Source organism: Theobroma cacao, chromosome 6 (assembly GCF_053813885.1).
Source record: "Theobroma cacao isolate CCN51 chromosome 6, ASM5381388v1, whole genome shotgun sequence".
NCBI classification, from domain to species: Eukaryota; Viridiplantae; Streptophyta; class Magnoliopsida; order Malvales; family Malvaceae; genus Theobroma; species Theobroma cacao.
In genome coordinates this window covers 25,810,509-25,829,230 of record NC_142644.1, presented here as the reverse complement: position 1 = coordinate 25,829,230, position 18,722 = coordinate 25,810,509, and the positions used below count along the sequence as shown (strand labels likewise).

General features: G+C 35.0%; 2 protein-coding genes across 2 annotated transcripts; both read left to right on the top strand.

Annotated features, from left to right (window-relative positions):
• The first annotated feature begins 10,300 nt into the window (after positions 1-10,300).
• On the top strand, positions 10,301-13,127 carry LOC18596252 (Leucine-rich repeat protein kinase family protein). Its single transcript, XM_007024614.3, has 2 exons — positions 10,301-11,645; positions 12,076-13,127. Exons 1-2 carry the CDS (start codon positions 10,301-10,303, stop codon positions 12,783-12,785), a joined length of 2,055 nt encoding a protein of 684 aa, XP_007024676.3. The 3' UTR covers positions 12,786-13,127.
• Positions 13,128-15,108: 1,981 nt separating this feature from the next.
• Positions 15,109-17,917, top strand: LOC18596251 (exocyst complex component EXO70A1-like). The gene has a single exon (XM_018123905.2). The coding sequence runs from the start codon at positions 15,663-15,665 to the stop codon at positions 17,523-17,525; it is 1,863 nt and encodes a 620-aa protein (XP_017979394.2). The 5' UTR covers positions 15,109-15,662; the 3' UTR covers positions 17,526-17,917.
• Positions 17,918-18,722: the final 805 nt, after the last annotated feature.

Sequence of the window (18,722 nt, the reverse complement as noted above, 5' to 3'; positions counted from 1 at the left end):
GTTCTTGAGGTGACTTGTCTAAGCATTACCACCACTGGCTAGTATGCAACTTTGGACCAATTGAGAGAGAAACAAAAAACTTTGGACCACGGTTTGGTTTGGAATTCACTTCTCAAATCGGAATGCACATTAATTAATGGTAATGCACGTTAGAATTGCCATCATGACAAGGATAAAGAGAAAATAAAAAGGAATTTGCTCGTTGCTTTTGTTAAGGAGCCTTGTACCCTTTCGTTTTCATCATGTAGTTTTAAATGTTATCATATCGCTCGGTTTGGTCTCACTTCTCTTTTTTCTTTTATAACTTGCCAGTGTTGAGAGCCAGATGAAAAATGCCGACATGTCGTCCAGTCAAGTGTAATTATAAGAAATTTTTGGTGATTGTTTTTACGTGTAATTAATTTGAGAAATATAGAAAGGAAAATGCTACCCCTATCTTATAACATAATTATTACAAAAATGAAAAGATGAAACCCTAATGAAGGATTATTTTCCAATCTATTAATTTTGTTGCTTAGTACGTCTACAAATGTTGGGAAGTTCTGCATGCAGGTAATTAGATAACAAGCTCACCTTCAACTAAAAGATACGTGCATCAAATCTATTGAGATTGAGATGATGAAAAATGTCTATGGATTCAATTTATTCATGAGAATGTTTTCAGAGTATATTCTCTATATGGTAGAGTAGGCATTGTAAATTTTGGTCATGTTGATCCCCTGATCCACAACTAGTTTTTGCTCAAGATACATTTTTTCCCAGTTTTTTTTTTCTTCTCCTAGATGTTTAAGTAAAGAACCAAAACTAAGGGAGCCGAAGTAACCAAGGGAGGATTTCTTTAAAAAGGGTGCTTAATTTGGTTAACTCTCTATTTTTCTTTTTCCATTCAGTAGACAATTAAACAGAATAAAGAAAACGATGTCTTTATTGAATGCATGGTTTCTAGCATTGTTAAAATTGATAGCCCTAAGCAGAAATGAAGAAAGCATTGATGAGGCACTAAGCAATCAGATAGCTATTAAGTATGGCAAAGCTTCGAAATCTTGATAAGCATAAAAGATCAGTCTTCACAATTTCTCGTTTGGGTTCTTGTATTCAAAGTTACAACCAAGTAAAAAAAAAAAAAAGCAGTAACAAAAGGTTTAAATTTGAAATGGTTACAATCAAAGAGGTGTAATTGTACAACAATTTTATTTGTGTATACATTGAGTAATTGTATAATTTTAAATTTTTTGTTCTATATTGAGTTTTAATTTAATTTTTAATTTTTAATATTATAAAAGTGAATCTCTAAACTTTAAAAGCATAGCAATACTTTTGAAAGCTCTAAAGAGGGAATACCTTGTAATTCCATCTTGTGCCCTAGGTGCATGGAACTACAGTGAGTGTGAGTGGGTGTTCATATGAGACTATTGAGAGAGGGTGTACAGGGGGTCTTTAGATTGGTTTGGGAAACCATTGACAAAGATTGTTCTTTAATTTCTCAATAGTAGAAAATCTATTTTACTCAATGGATGTAAGTAAGAGGTCGAATTATATAAATTTGTATGTTTTTTTTTTTGTTTACTTAATTCTTTTAGATTATATCTTTGCTGCTTTTTGAGTAGTTTTAATAACAAACCAGCATTAGAGCTTAGAGTTTAGTAGATTAAGATTCAATAAGAATATGTAAAGTTACTACTTAACGAATTTCTCAAAGTGCTAGATGTTGAATGGCTAGAGTTAGAGGAAAGGTGTGTAAGTACTATTTGACTTTGTATCAAGAATAACGTATTTAACTATGTTATTGACGATAAATTCACTATAAAGTTGTGAGAAAGGTTGGAAACAAATTATTTGGTAAAAAAATTTTCAACAAGTTACAACTTAGGCGAAAATTGTATTGCTTGAAAATGAAGAAGAATGAAAACCTTATAAAGCATATGAATGGGTTCGACGAGATCATTAATCGGTTGAAGAATGTTGAAGTGAAAGTGGAGGAAGAGAAAAAGACATTGTTGTTCCTTGCGTTGCTTTCAGACACATATGAGTTATTTGTGAAATCTCCAATTTGTGGTAAGGATAAACTTATTGGACTTATAGTATCTTATAAGATTTCAATATCCCACATTGCCTAGGTACAAAAGATGTTATTACTTTATATAAGCAAACCCATTATGGGCTTATTGTAAGGAAAAAAAAAGAAAAGTGAGCTTACGCCTACATAAGATCGGGTCAAGCCTTGAGAAAATGTGAATTTCCCACTCTGTGCATGAGTATACATATGAGTTAGGCCCAAGTGATATTTTGTACCTAGATGGTTTATTTTTTACCTTACTTGACTCGGTTTTTTTATCGTGGTAAAGAGTTAATCTTTGATTGAATCAGTCTTTCAGACTCAATCTTTCATAACGTTAATAGACTTAATCTTCTAGAACATTTTATAACATTATAAAAAAATTTTATTTTCTCTTGATTTTCTGTAACGTTATTCCTAATTCTCCTCTATCCTCAACCTATAAATACTAGCCTCCACTTCAATTCCCAACACACCTCAATTCTCACATATTCTCTTTTTAGTTTTCTTGCCTTCCTCTTCTTTGTTTCCTTCATTTCTTGTTTTTTTTTTTTAATTTTTTTATTGTTTCTAGTATCCTTGATAGTTTGTGCAAACTAAAAGTTAGTCTTTAATTGAATCAGTATTTCAAACTCAGTCTTTCAGAATGGTATATAACATTAATAGACTCAATCTTTTAAAACGTTGTATAACGTTATAAAATTTTTTGATTTTCTCTTGATTTTTTGCAACGTTATTCCTAATTCCCCTTTATCCTCAACGTATAAATACTAGCCTCCACCTCAGTTCCTAACACACCTTAGTTCTCACATATTCTCTTCTTAGTTTTCTTGCCTTCCTCTTCTTTGTTTCCCTCACTTGCTTGTTTTGTTAGGTTTTTTCTTGTTTCTAATTTTTTTTCTTGGTATCTTGATAGTTTGTGTAAACTAATCAGAAAGAGTTTGTTGAATGTTGGGAGATAACCGTTATATTCCTTTTACATCGAGTTTCGTACTTCGAAAAAACAAAAATTATCCTTACAGTGTATCACGCCTCAAACTAGTTTTTGTTGTCATTTGCTTCATTATTTTGCCAACAATCTTAAGGATAATGGATTCTCATGCTGATAATGTTGCCGTCATTGTCCCTATTGCCACCGTCGTCACCAATGGTTCTACCCTAACTCTCGCTACCTTGTCAGTTCTTGCCATGTCTTTAATGTCTTATGTAAAACCGTTTCTTGACATATCCAAAATCAAGGTGTTTGATGGCAATAATTTTAAAAGATGGCAAGAAACAATCTTTTCCATTCTTAATGTTCATGGAATGGCTTTCGCATTGTTCGATTCTAAGCCTAACGATGTCAAAATGCTAGAACAATGGATGCATGCAAATAAGGTATCTAGGCATACGATTATTAACATGCTCTCTAACGAGCTATTTGATGTTTACAGTCCTTACAAAGAAGCAAAGCAAATATGGGATTCAATGGTTGCCAAATATAATGCTAAAGATGTTGGGAAACAAAAATTCGTGATTGAAAATTTCTATCATTAGAAGATGACAAATGATAAGGATATTAAGAGTCAGATCAATGAATATCACAAGCTAATGGATGACTTGAAGGTAAAAAACATTAACTTGCAAAAAGAATCTGTTACTAGATTGCCAATTGAGAAGTTGTTAGAATCTTGGAATGGTTATAAGCAACAACTAAAGTATAAGCAAAAGTAATTGTCACTTGTAGACCTGATTGTGCACATCATCATCGAAGATAGAACCCAAAGGGAGATTAAGGTCTCCAAAGCTAAAGAGATTACAATCAAAGCCAATCTGGTGCAAAGCAAAATCTAGCATCGCCAAAACATGTATATTAATAAACTCTATTATAAACCCAAAGCTCTTCATCCTACCTTTAAATAGAAAGATACTTGTTTTGTTTGTGGAACGCTAGGGCATCATGCAGCATAATGCAGGAAGAAAGCAAAGGGAAATGATAAACTAGCTAATCCAAGAGTCAACTTTGTTAAAGCATATGAATTTGATGACATAATTTTTGCGATCATTTCTCAAACCAATATGGTGGCCAATGTGAAGAAATGGGTGGTACACTCAAGTGCTACCAAGCATATTTATGCAAACAGAAACGTCTTTACCTCTTATACTCTAGTAAAGGAAAGAGAAGAAATAATATATCTCAGTGATTCTCAAATTACTCAAGTTCTTGGAAAAGGAAAAGTCTCTTTTAAGCTCACATCTGGCAAGACCCTAACTCTAAATAATGTTCTACATGTTCCTAATATAAGAGCATTATTCCTAATATAAGAGCAAATATAGTTTTTGTGGATTTATTGGACAAGGTTAGGGTGAAAATGTCATTTGAATTTGACAAGATCATAATGACAAAGAATAATATATTTTTGGGTAAGGGATAATGTAATTAGAGACTTTTTGTACTTAACATTGCAAATGTCATGAATAAAAATGCTAGTTCTTCTGCTTATATGATTAACTCTATTGATTTATGACATGGTAGATTATAACATGTTAGCATTCCTTATATTAAGAAAATGTTATAACTAGGTTTAATTTCTAATATTAAAAATGCATACTTTTGTAAATGTGTAACATGTGCTGAAACAAAAAAAAACTAAGAAAACTTGGATTTTAATAAATAGATAATCTAAATTGTTTAGTTTAATTCATACTAATTTGGGAGATTTGAAACAAACTATAACTAAAAGTGGTTAGCAATATTATGTTACATTTATTGACTACTACTCTAGATTAACTAAAGTTTATTTACTTAGGTATAAAGACGAAGCTTTTGACATGTTTTTTAAGGATAAAGCTAAAGTAGAAAATCAATTGAATAAAAAGATAAAAAGAGTTTGATCAGATAGAGAGGGTAAATATATACCAATTAATGATATTTGTGAAAAAATAGGAATAATTGGAATTATTCATCTATATTCTCTTGAATCAAATAATGTAGCTAAAAGGAAAAATAAAGCATTAAAAGAAATGATGAATTCTATGCTTGTTAGTTCTACTGCACATGAAAATTTGTGGGATGAAGCTTTATAATTTACATATCATATTCAAAATAGAATTCCTTATAAGAAAACTAGTAAGAGACCTTATGAATTGTGGAAAGGCTATTCTCTAAACTTAAAATTTTTAAAAGTGTGGGGGTGTTGTGCTAAGGTTATGTTTTCTAATTTTAAGAAAAGAAAAATTGGCTCTAAGATATTTGATTGTATGTTTATTGGTTATGTCGAACATAGTACTGCATAAAGATTTCTTATATTAAAAAGTGATGTTTTTAATAATAATACAATTGTTGAAATAAAAAATGTTGAATTTTTTTAGCATATTTTTCCATTGAACTAATACTATTTCTGATGCTCCTTTCAGTAAAAATGATTTGAAATATAAAATGATGATTTAAGAAGGAGTAAAAGACCAAAGAAAAAATTTCTTTTGGTAATGATTTTTCCACTTATCTTATAAATAATGATCCTTTAACTTACATTGATGCAATTTCTTCTACAGAAAATACATTTTGGAAAGAAGCTATAAAAAATAAGATTGATTCTATTTTACAAAATAAAATTGGAAATTAATTTATTTACCACCTGAGCTAAACCAATTGGTTGTAAATAGATTTTTAAAAGAAATTTAATCCTAATGGTTTTATTGATAAATACAAAGCTAGATTAGTTGTTAAGAGTTTTATCCAAAAATAAAATATTGACTATTTTAATACTTTTACTCCAATAACAAGAATTTTATCTATTCATGTTTTAATTGCCTTAGTTTCGATTTATAAACCTATTGTTCATCAAGTGGATGTTAAAATAGTTTTTCTAAATGGTGATTTTAAAAAAAAAATTATATTGCACAATCCGATGGATGTGTTCTTCCTGGTTAAGAAAACAAAGTTTGTAAACTGATTAAATCTTTATATGGCTTAAAACAAACACCAAAACAATGGCAAGAGAAATTTGATTAAGTTTTTGTTAATAATGAATTTTTTATTGTTGAAGTTGATAAATGTATGCATACAAAAACTATTGATAGTGAATGTGTGATTATTAGTTTGTATGTTGATGATATGTTCATTTTTGGTACATGCATTGTTGTGGTAAATAAAACAAAATGTTTTTTAACTTCTAAATTTGATATGTAAAGATTTGGGAGAAACTAATGTTATTTTGGGTGTTAAAATCATAAGATGTGACAGTGGTATAATTCTAACACAATAGCATTACGTTGAAAGGCTACTTAAAAAGTTTAAAAATTTTAATGTCACACTTGTAAGTATTCCTTATGATACTAATATTCAATTAAAGAAAAATAGACGTAATAGTGTGGTTCAATCTAAATATGCTTAGACTATTGGGAGTCTAATGCATTTGATGAATTATACTCGACCTGATATAGTTTATGTTGTATTTAGATTGAGCAAATATACACAAAGGCCCAATTGCGAAAATTGGATTGCCTTGAGTAAAGTAAAGAAATATTTGAGAGGTATCATAAACTATGATGTTTTATATAAATTCCCATTATATTAGAAGGGTACAGTGATGCTAACTAGATCATTGATTGAAATGAGACAAAATTCATAAGTGGTTATGTATTCACCTTTGGTGGAGATACTGTAACTTAGAAATCAGCCAAACAAAAAATAATTTCTAAATCTACAATGGAATCAGAATTTGTAGCTTTAAAGTTGGCTGGCAAAGAGGTTAAATGATCAAGAAACCTCTTATCAAATAATTCATTAGGAATGAAACCAATACATTCTGTTTCAATGCATTGTGATTGCCAAGCGGCAATAGTCATTGTAAAGAATAAAATTTTTAATGGTAAGAATAGACACATTCGTTTAAAATATAATGTGGTAAAGCAGTTGCTTAGAGATAGAATTATGCCCATTAATTATGTGAAGTTGGAGTTGAATTTGATCGAGCCTTTTACTAAACCCTTGGAAAGAAAATTAATTAATGATGTATTGGATGGAATGAGATTTAAACCAATTGAGAAAAATCAACAATAATGGCAACCCAACTTATGTGAGTGGCGATCCCATGAATTAAGTTCATATAGGTAATAACATATTATTTGTTGATAAATTATACACTATTAAAATTATTGTCCCCATATGATATGTGAATAGTGCAATATTGCAATGCAAGAGAGGTTGAGGTAAACTCTTAATGAGTTTCATATTCTTTATGGGTGGTGCATTAAATTGTAGTATACATTTGATGCCTATAAAAGTGTGGAGTGAAGTCATTTTTGTGAGAACAGTGTAAATTTTCTAGAGCACTTATGAATAACTAGGCACACACATGACCTATTCTCACAAAATCGTGTTGAATAATAGAAATTATGAGGGTGTAATGTGATTAATGAAAATCATATTTCACATAAATAAGTTTTTGTTTATATAAGTTATAAGCTTACCAAAAATTTATGATTTATGTTTCATTTTTTCTAAGCCTAGTTCATAGCTTAAAAAGTATCAGTCTCGAAGTATTACACTTGAGTGAGATTAGACTTAGTACAAACTTTTTATTATGAAACCTTATAAAATATGTGGGTGATTGTTGGACCTATAGTATCTCATAAGGTTTTAATTTCCCATATTGCCAAGGTACAAAAGATATTAGTGTTTTATATAAGTAAACCCATTAGGGGCTTGTTGTAATGAAGAAAAGAAAGTAGGCTTGCGCTCACACGAGATCCGCCCAAGCCTTGAAAAACTGTAAATTTTCCCTTACACGTGAGTGTACACGTGGGCTATGCCCAAGTGATATTTTGTACCTTGGTGGTTTTTTTTTTTTTTCCTTACTTGACTTGATCTTTTACCATGGTAAAAAGTTAGTCTTTAATTGAATCATTCTTTCAGACTCAGTCTTTCAGAACATTTTATATTGTTATAGAATCTTATAGACTCAAAATGTTATAAAACCTTATAGACTTAGTCTTATAAAACATTGTATAACATTATAATTTTTTTTTAATTTTCTCTTGATTTTCTACAACGTTATTCTTGATTCTTTTCTATCCTCAGCCTATAAATACCTACCTCCACCTCAGTTCCTAACACACCTCAGTTTTCATATTTGCTTCTCAGTTCTCCTGCCTTTCTATTCTCTGCTTCCCTCACTTCCTTATTTTGCTGGGTTTTATCTTGTTTTAAATATTTCTGCTATTCTTGATATCCTTGATAGTTTGTGCAAATTAATCAAGAAAACTCTATTGAATCCTAAGGATAACCACTGCAGTTCTTTTGTATCGAGTTTCATACTTTGAAGAGGCCGAAATTAACCTTAAGGACAATGCATCATGTCTCAAACTAGTTTTTGTTGTCATTTGATTCATTATTTTGCAAATAACACTAACCTTAAAACAAATAAAAGGGTAGAGATTCAATTCAATTGACTCGACATCAGTGGTTGAGGTTTAGAGGTCCAACTCAATTGGTAAAAGATTTAAGGGTGATAAGTTTAGATCCAACAATGTTTAATATTTTCGATGTGAAAGGTATGGACATATTTAGAGGCATTGTCCTACAAAAAGGGATGAGAGTAATATGATCAAAGTTGAATGTGTTTTTGTTACTTACGATTATGATTGTGTTGTCCTTACAATCTCAGAAGATATTTTAGTGGTAGTTGATGTTTAGATTTTGCTTCTATCACTCGTGTGTGCTCCAAAAAAGATATTTTGATTTTGCTTCAAGAAATGGTGGTCGGACATTTGACTTTGGGTGATAACTCAACTATGATAGTCATGGGTTTTGGAATTGTGAGAGTTAAAATTTTTGATGGGTTTGTGCACTCTTTTGATGGTGTGATCTATTTCTAAAACATGTGTAAGAATCTAATATCATTGAATATATTAGACTCTAAAAGATATAGATTTTTTGTCAAAGTGATAAAAGTCACACAAAACTATCTGGGGTTAATAATTGGATTGATATTAATAAAATTTAAAATACAAAGACTTGATTAATGCAAATTATAATAAAAAAACTAAATCCAACATTTAATAAAATACAAAAATTAAATTCAGAATTTAAACATTTCACCATCATTTCATCCTTTTATTTCTTTAGCTCATAATTGAGTTGTTTTATACTATTTCGGATTGTGGTCGATGGCTCGTGGTTCTTAGATTCCTAGTTTGGATTCCTTGAGCTTGTGCTAATGGATACCTTTCCCCCTGTTGTCGAATAGTTTTTCTTGATTCGGTATCAAAAAATGGTAATCATAGGAAAAATGTCAAAGTCAAACCATGGTCCTCAGTCCTTAGTTCTTTACTTGATCCAAGAAACATGCCGACCACTTTTAGATGACAAGCTTGAAAACCTAGCTCGAGATTGATTGTTGGGTCATAAATCCACGTAACACCCAATAACATGGACTACAAATTGCTCCAATGATGAATTTTGGGCCAAAAAACCCTTTTTCTGCCCTCTCACCCAAACCCAAACATTCTGCCCCACGAGCCCACGATATACACAAGTGTCAAAAATAAAAATAAAAAAAAAAGAAAAAGAAAAATCTCACAGTAATATGCGTTAAATCATTAAAAAAATTCACGCGCAAAAAAAAAAGAAGAAAAAACCCTGTAAATGATTTATTTTTGTAACGAAAAAAGATATTAATTAATATTATGTTATAAATATTTAATCTCTCATTTCTTGTTTTAATAAGATTAATTAAAAGAGGGAAAAAAAGAAGAAGAAAGGAATGTTAAACATTGCCTAATAAGATAGATATTGTAGGAAGAGAATTGTAGATTGTGAAAATCTCATCAATTGAATTGAGTAGAAAGTAAACACCAAAAAAAGCATTCCACGCGATTCGGCTTATGGCCTACCCATTTATTCAGGTCGACACTGTTTTATTACTGCAAAAGTATAGGCTGAAAGCCGAAGTTTTGAGGGGGTGATGGTCCTTGCAATCCGTACATGTTAACTGTAATAACGGTTTTTTTGTCTACTTGACTTGTTCAAAACTTGCGCCTTCTCCCTCGTTCTAAGGCTCTCTTTGCCCTCACCCAAACAAACAGAAAGAAAAAACAAAAAAAAAAAAGAAAACAGACAAACCGACACCATGAGGAAAACACAACAACAATCTAAGCCAATACGAAAATTTAGCACAACAATAACTCTCCCCGATCATACGACTACTAAAAATACGTTGCCAAAAACCTCCCTGAGGCTTTCAGTTTCCGGTTAAAGTAATGGCCGTGGCTTGGCTTTTCAGGCCATTTCTCCTTTTGTCATCATTCTTGGTCCTGTTGCCATTGACATTTTCGGTATCAGATTCTGAGGCCTTGTTAATGCTCAAGAAGTCTTTTACCAATGCTAGTGCTCTGGATTCTTGGGTGCCAGGCTCGGCCCCTTGCAATGAAGAAGGTACTTGGAACGGACTGCTTTGTCACAATGGCATTGTCACCGGTTTGCGTCTTGAAGGGATGGGATTATCAGGAAATATTGATGTTGATGCTTTGGTCTGGATTAAGGGTTTGCGTTCTTTCAGTGTTATTAACAATTCCTTTACGGGTACCATTCCTGAAATCAATCGTTTGGGTGCTTTGAAGGCTTTATTCTTGTCACGGAATCTGTTTTCGGGTGAAATCCCAACGGAGTACTTTGCCAAAATGGAGTCATTGAAGAAAGTTTGGTTATCACATAACAAATTTACAGGGAACATTCCATATTCATTGGGTCAGTTGCCTCATCTCATTGACGTACATCTCGAAAACAATCAATTTAGTGGACATATTCCGGCTTTTAATCCCCCAAGTTTGAAGTCTGTCAATTTGTCCAACAATAAGCTTGTAGGGGAGATTCCTTCTAGTTTGTCAAAATTCAATGCAAATTCATTTGCGGGAAATCCAGGTCTTTGCGGAGAACAGGTCGGTGTTGACTGTAGCAAGGCAATCGATAGATCCCCGGGGCCAATGTCAAGTCCAGAAAATACTGCGCCAGTTGTCCAGGATCATGGACGTAAAAATGATTCCAAGAAGATCATTGCTGCAATCATAACGCTAGGGGTGATGCTACTTTCAGTGATTCTCTTCTTTGCAATTAGATGGAGGAAAAAGAAGAAAGGGGATTCCGACGTCCTTGGAAGGGGAAGCCCTGACGGGGCAGTTTCGGTGCAGGTTTCGGTGCCAGCTAGAAGAGAAATGGAAGAAAGCAGGAAGAATGCAAGCTCTAGCCGTAGAGGGTCTAATCATGCAAAGGGCAGTGCTGGTGTTGTAGCTGAACTAGTGATGGTAAACGATGAAAAGGGTGTTTTTGGGTTGCCAGATTTGATGAAGGCAGCCGCAGAAGTACTTGGTGTTGGAGGGTTGGGATCTTCTTATAAGGCCGTGATGGCTAATGGAGTCGCGGTGGTGGCGAAAAGGATGAGGGAGATGAATGCGTTAGGAAAAGATGCGTTTGATACAGATGTTAGAAAGCTTGGAAAGCTACGACACCCCAATATTTTGACACCTCTAGCTTACCACTACCGGAAAGATGAAAAACTTTTTGTCTATGAGTACCTTCCTAAAGGCAGTTTGCTTTACCTATTGCATGGTATAAAATTATCTTCCCCTCAAGTTTATATTTTCCGCCCTTGTTTCTTATATTCGTCTCCAATCCTTAAATGAATGAATTTTGCCTTTTGCTCTGTTTCCGGTTTGGCAAACAATGGCTGAGAATCCATATTAGGATGCGTTCACTAGCATGATGGGAAATGAGATGAAGAGGTTTCTGAGGACATTGATATGTGATATTGCTCTTAACACCTGAACATGCCCCGTGGTTCATTAGTCATTTAGTTGTCGATTAGAGGAGTACCGACTAGCTTTTTCCATTTTCTAGCTTCACAATCATTGCATAAATGTTCTCCAATCTGCTGTCGTTTTTGAACTCATTCAGCATTTTCATTCCTATATATGTTTTATGTCCTTATACGCAATACTGTATCATCCATGAATTCTGATAAAAACATATAATTCTCCAGGTGATCATGGCACGTCCTGTCTTGAACTTGATTGGCCTGCCAGACTAAAGATTGTGCAAGGAATTGCCCAGGGACTAGATTATCTTCACACTGAACTTGCTTCTCTTGATGTGCCTCATGGAAATCTGAAATCAAGTAATGTTCTGCTCGGCCCTGATAATCATCCATTTCTCTCGGACTATGGATTTTGGCCATTAGTAAACACTAACGGGGCACAAGCCCTGTTTGCATATAAGACCCCGGAAGCGTTACAACATGGAATGGTATCCCCTAAAAGTGATGTATACTGCCTAGGAATTATCATTCTTGAGATCCTTACAGGGAAATTCCCTTCTCAATATCTTAGCGATGGAAAAGGTGGGACTGATGTAGTCCAATGGGTGACATCTGCATTTTCAGAAGGAAGACAAGCTGAATTGCTTGATCCAGAGATTGCCTGCTGCCAAAATTCACTTGCTAGCATGGAGAAGCTCCTCCATATAGGCTTACTTTGCACTCAAAATAGTCCTGACCAGCGATTAGACATGAAAGAAGCCATTAGAATGATAGAGGAGATAGAGGTAGAGGGAGGCATAGAGTTTCACTCTCACGCTAGAACAATTGAAGTCTTCCCATCTCTTCGAGATGGAATTCCAGATGCAGCAAATAGTAACTCATCTAGTTTCCTAGAAGGGAAAGGTGAGCACGCAACAACGGGACATGGACCATAAAGCTTTGAAGATAGGTCAGGGCGTCGTGATGGTGAGTTTGTCTTTGCCTTCTACTAGCCAGCTACAAAGCAATTACGTGCTCAAGTATGTAAAGAGAAGTATTGATGTTATGATGTGGAAACTGTCTGTATTTAATTCTCAACAGAGAATGAGTTCCAGCTGCTTCTACAACGATCTCTAGGCCCCTCTTGTAGAAGTTTTAGGTTTTAAGTTAAATACGAACAAGGGTGAAGAACATGTTGAAATCTAAGCGTAGCGCTTTCCAATTTCTTCAAGCCTATAACTTTCCTTGTTTTAACTTTGCTGAAACATGTTTTATAAGTATTCTATATTGTTTGAATATGTTTACTACCACTAAACTAGTGTTAGTAGGAACTCTAAATGAGGATGGGCAAGGAAAGAGGTTAAATTTGAACCTTAACTCTTCATTAAAGAAGCAAATGCCAGTAAATTAATTCTATAAACAGGATGTTCTGGCTTGTAGCTGTACAATCAATACAATATCCCATCCCAGACATCAAAGGGTTTTTTTTTTTTTTTTCCAAAAATCTCATTTTCATCGACTAATATGAAGCTCATCTCCTCTAGATTTTCCCAACAAGTTCAACATTTAGCAAGTCGAGGAGAAGCGGTGGTGTCCCAACCCCCAAAAAGGCCTTTGCTGTAAAGTGATAGAGGTTGGCTTCACTGTCTCATCTAAATTCTGATTAAACCAAGATTTTTGGGATTTTCTGCATTATATCAAGCCTAACTGTTTGGCCTTAACACTCTGCTTCTGACAGATTAAAAACATTATATTAGTCAACTCATCTCTACATCATATAGCTCAATACAGCTGGCATACAGCAATAAGCATACGTTTGCCATAGAATTATATAACTTGAACATCTTCCCAAGCTCCCATACTTGCACATTGAACCAGGACAGTGATTCTTGGGCTTATTATAATCGATTGGAATTTTCACTAAATGCATGGGTTAGAAGTGCAAATTTTTTACACCTATATAAAAGAGGTAGGACCAAGACAAAAAATATTGTTGATGGTTATTTTCATGCTTTCCCCTCCTTCAAGTTCATATAAATAGTGAACTCATACCAGGACTCACAGCCATGCTTTTTACAGTAAACAAAAAACCAGTGAGCTCATTTAAAAATTTTATAGTAACTATTGACATAAATTTAAATATACTGTCAATTGTGAAATTCAAGTCAATAAATAGAGAATGTAGTGAGAAAGTAGTGAAAAATTCAAGAGTTCTTAGCAGCAGTGCAAGTGTGGCTTCTCCCTAATGAGACAAATTTAGTACATAAATTTTTAGCAGTACCTATCAATCCAACTTGTATCTTTTAAAAATCTTGTGCCAGAAGAGCATTACCACAGGGAAGAAGTACACGAGGAAAAGACAAAACTCTTGAGGTTTTCTTCCACTATCTTGATTACCCAGCAAGGAAGCTGCAGCCAGCCACTCGTGCAGCTCCCGATTTAACAACCATTCCTCTCTCCTCTTCATTGTTGTTATTGTTATATTATTACTATATTAATCAAGATTCATCATAAAATCCTCAAATTAATTATAAAAATAAACTGTACACCAACATATTTCATGTCATTAAAAACTTGATTTATGTAAATCGAAAAATTTACGTGCAAAGAATGCATGCACGTGAATGTAGGCCTAATTTGGCAGTAGATTAGTTGACTTCATTTAATTCATCATTTAAATCTTTGATTAATTTAAGATGTTATGTATGTGGCCAGGGGCAGCAAGGGTGAACAGGAATATATGCTAATTAGGGAGTAGCCTAGCTTCCAGCATATTAAGGTGCTGCTTGGCTGGGCCACCAGGAAATGCATATGAAATTTCTGAATTATGTTTAGGGCATTAATAAATAAAATAAAAATACTACAATTGACAAATTGAATTAGGAAATAACGATCCACTTAGCAAAAATTGATGTATAGGCAGCTTGGAATTTATAATTAATAAGGTGTGGAAGCAGCACAAATTGAGCTATGATCTAGAATTGATAGAACGATGGCTGATTTTATTGTATGAAATTCATTAATTGTACAAAGAAGAAATGACTGAAAAAACAGAGGGAGGGAGAAAAGAAAAACATGTGGGGAAGAAGGGTAGCCGATCGTCAAGGAATGTGGATGGGCCTGGACCCATTTCAAACCTTAAAGAGAAGGCCCGGGTTTGATCCTATTGGGCAATCAAATCGGGACCATCAAATTAGCGAGCAGAGAGCGACCCACCGGAAATTCTCAATTTTCTTTTTATTTTCAACAAAATGAATTCAGAGGGAACAGGAAAAAGCGGAAGAAAGTCCAGTAAAAATAAAGATTCCAGAAGAGGCAGAAGGAGCAAAATTCGCGGCAGGTTCGACGGCGAAAGACCCAATCGGGGCGATTATGGCAAGAAAAAGAGCAGAAAATCTAGAAGAGAAAATAAAGAAAAAAAGTCAAAAGTGTCAAAATTAAAAGTCCAACAATAATAATCCTTCAAAATTCCACAAAAGAGACCAACTTTTCTTCATCTCTCTCTCTCTAAATTCACGTTCAGACAAAAATCCCATCAGCTGCCTTACTAGACCGCCCACTTTACATTTCATTATTAACTTTCTATCTCTCTCCCCTTTCCCTTCCTCTCTCCATAAAAAAAATAAAACCTCCGCCCCACCCCACCACCATCTTTTCCGTCTCCGCCATAACAGTCGCCACCTTTTCCAATATTTTTAAGAACAAAACAAAAAAAGAACACAAATTCAGTCTTTTGCTTTTCCTTAACCCTTTCCCAAGATTCCAAAAAAGGATTTCTTTTCTCTTTTTGCAAATTCTGCAGTTTCGATATTTTTAGTTTCTGAAAGTTACTTATGGAGCCGCCGGAGAGTAGTAATAAGGACAGTCACGGCTACGAATTGGCGGAGAAAATAATTCTACGGTGGGATTCAACGGCATCGGAAGAAGCAAGAGAGAGAATGATCTTCGAAACGGATCGTCAGGAAGCCGATCTTTACCTCCAAGCCGTCGATGAAATCCAACGGTCCTTATCCAACGCGTCAATCTCATCCTCTTCCAACAACGCCGCCGATGACCAGTCAAAAGTCAACACCACAATCCAGATCGCCATGGCTCGTCTCGAAGACGAGTTCCGCAATATTCTTATCACTCACACATCCGCTTTGGAAACCGATTCTCTCTTCGATCCAATGTCGTCTTCGATATCAACTCCGTCTCTTCACGAGCTCGAAGAAGACGACAGCTTAAGCAGCCACGGTAACAGTAGCAACAACCTTCTCCAGTTTCAGCACTGTGAATCTTCGGATAGTTCGAGTTACCGATTTACGAGCAGTATCCGAGAAGTGGATCTGATGCCGGCCGAAGCGATTTCCGATTTACAAGCGATTGCGATGAGGATGATCTCGTCTGGTTACTTGCGTGAGTGTATTCAAGTGTACGGGAGCGTGAGGAAAACCGCCGTTGACTCGAGTTTTCGGAAACTCGGAATCGAGAAGCTCAGCATCGGAGATATCCAAAGGCTTGAATGGGAAGCTTTGGAGAGTAAAATTCGGCGTTGGATTCGCGCGGCGAAAGATTGCGTCAGGATTTTGTTTGCGAGCGAGAAGAAGCTTTGCGAACAAATCTTTGAGTGTGTTGGAACGGATATCGATGACGCGTGTTTTATGGAAACGGTTAAAGGGCCAGCAATTCAGTTATTTAACTTCGCGGAAGCTATAAGTATAAGTAGGAGATCTCCTGAAAAGCTTTTTAAGATTCTTGACTTACACGATGCTTTGATGGATTTATTGCCTGATATTGAGGCGGTTTTCAATTCGAAGTCATCGGATTCGATTCGAGTTCAGGCTGCGGAGATTTTGTCCAGGTTGGCCGAGGCGGCACGAGGGATTTTGTCCGAATTCGAAAACGCAGTTTTAAGAGAGCCGTCGAGAGTGCCTGTCCCTGGTGGGACGATCCATCCTTTGACTAGGTATGTTATGAATTATATCAGTTTGATATCTGATTATAAACAGACTTTGATTGAGCTTATAATGTCGAAACCATCTACGGGTTCGAGGTATTCGGGTGATCCATCCACCCCGGATATGGAGTTTGCTGAGTTGGAAGGCAAAACCCCTTTAGCTTTGCATTTGATTTGGATTATTGTTATTTTGCAATTCAATTTGGATGGCAAGTCTAAGCATTATAGAGATGCATCTTTGGCACATTTGTTTATAATGAATAATGTTCATTACATTGTTCAGAAGGTTAAAGGGTCGCCCGAGTTGAGGGAAATGATTGGGGATGATTATTTGAGGAAGTTGACAGGGAAGTTTAGGCAGGCCGCCACGAGTTATCAGAGAGCTACTTGGGTGAGGGTTTTGTATTGTCTGAGAGATGAAGGGTTGCATGTGAGTGGGGGTTTTTCTTCTGGGGTGTCCAAGAGTGCATTGAGGGAAAGGTTTAAGACTTTCAATGTTATGTTTGAGGAGGTTCATAGGACTCAAGCAACATGGTTGATACCTGATGCTCAGCTTAGGGAGGAACTAAGGATTTCTATATCCGAGAAGTTGATCCCTGCTTACAGGTCGTTTCTTGGGCGGTTTAGGAGTCATATAGAGAGTGGAAAGCACCCAGAGAATTACATCAAGTATTCAGTTGAAGACTTGGAAACCGCTGTGTTGGATTTCTTTGAGGGAAACCCTGTGTCTCAGCACTTGAGGAGGAGATCTCAGTGAAAGGAGTGGAGGTGAGTTGAGTTGAGTTTTGCCATGGTAGAAACTAGGAGACATTCTTTCAATTTTTTGTGGGGGTATTTGGGCCATGTGGAGCTGGTGAATCTGGGCTGACCTGAGCTCTCCAATCTGTTTAATAATGGTTGATTGAATTATTTTTTAACGTTGAGAAAGCAACAAGTTGTTTGGGAACATCAGGTGTTAGCATTCCAGAGTAGCCAGGATCCGGAGCCTGAATGCTTTCTGCACTGTAAGCATCATGTTGGTTTTGTTACCACATTCTAGATTTTGTTCCATTTGTTCATACGGTTATTGTTGCATTTGTAATTTTATATGTGTGTTTGCTTTTATTATTAATGGTATGATATGAAGAAGCTTTTTTTTTGTTTGCCACATTTTAAGTTGGCGTACCCCTTTGATTTGCGTATTCCTAGAAAGGTAAGTAACTAAGTATCATAGGCATTGATGTTTAAGGTAAGCATTCTTAATTGGCGGTATCTTTCCTTCAATTACATATATGGATGGAGACAAATACTGGGGACAAGCTTAAATTGAAATGTGATGCTGGAACCTGGAACTTGGCCTGTCATTTGTCAAGTCAACTTCTCTGGTTTTTATCTTCTAATATTCAACTTTATAGTATATAAAAAGATTTGGTTTACGTTAATGTGTCTGCTTATGAGATTTAGGGCGAATTTATGACTACGATTCACACTCCAACTGCTACAATTGGTTATCGATGAAGATTTCTTTCAAAGTGGTGGATCGGTATTTGACGTATGCACTAGCTAAAATAATTGGCCACGAGAATGGCGATTCGCTTGAAATTCAAGCAGATGATGGCTGTTAGGTCAAATCAAGGCCTGCCGATGCACTACTTTATAGGCATATATATAAATTCCTCTCGTTGATCATCCAAACAAAAGTACAGTGGAAAAGGTCAAAAGGCTGCTTTGCAATTGATGAATAGATGAGCATGCAAAATGATTAGGGCTCTGGTGGCATAAGATGCTTGAAATGAAGGATACTTACTTCCCTCACCTTTCATCCTTCTTTACCCTTCATAGATAAATTAGTGACTCTCAAAAGGATCTGGTATTGGTCAGAGACGCTACATTCTTCCGGGAAGTTGCACAATTTCTCAAAAGAAACACAAAAAAGGAGGGTCAGTGTCACGTGCAATTTAGAAAACAACGAACA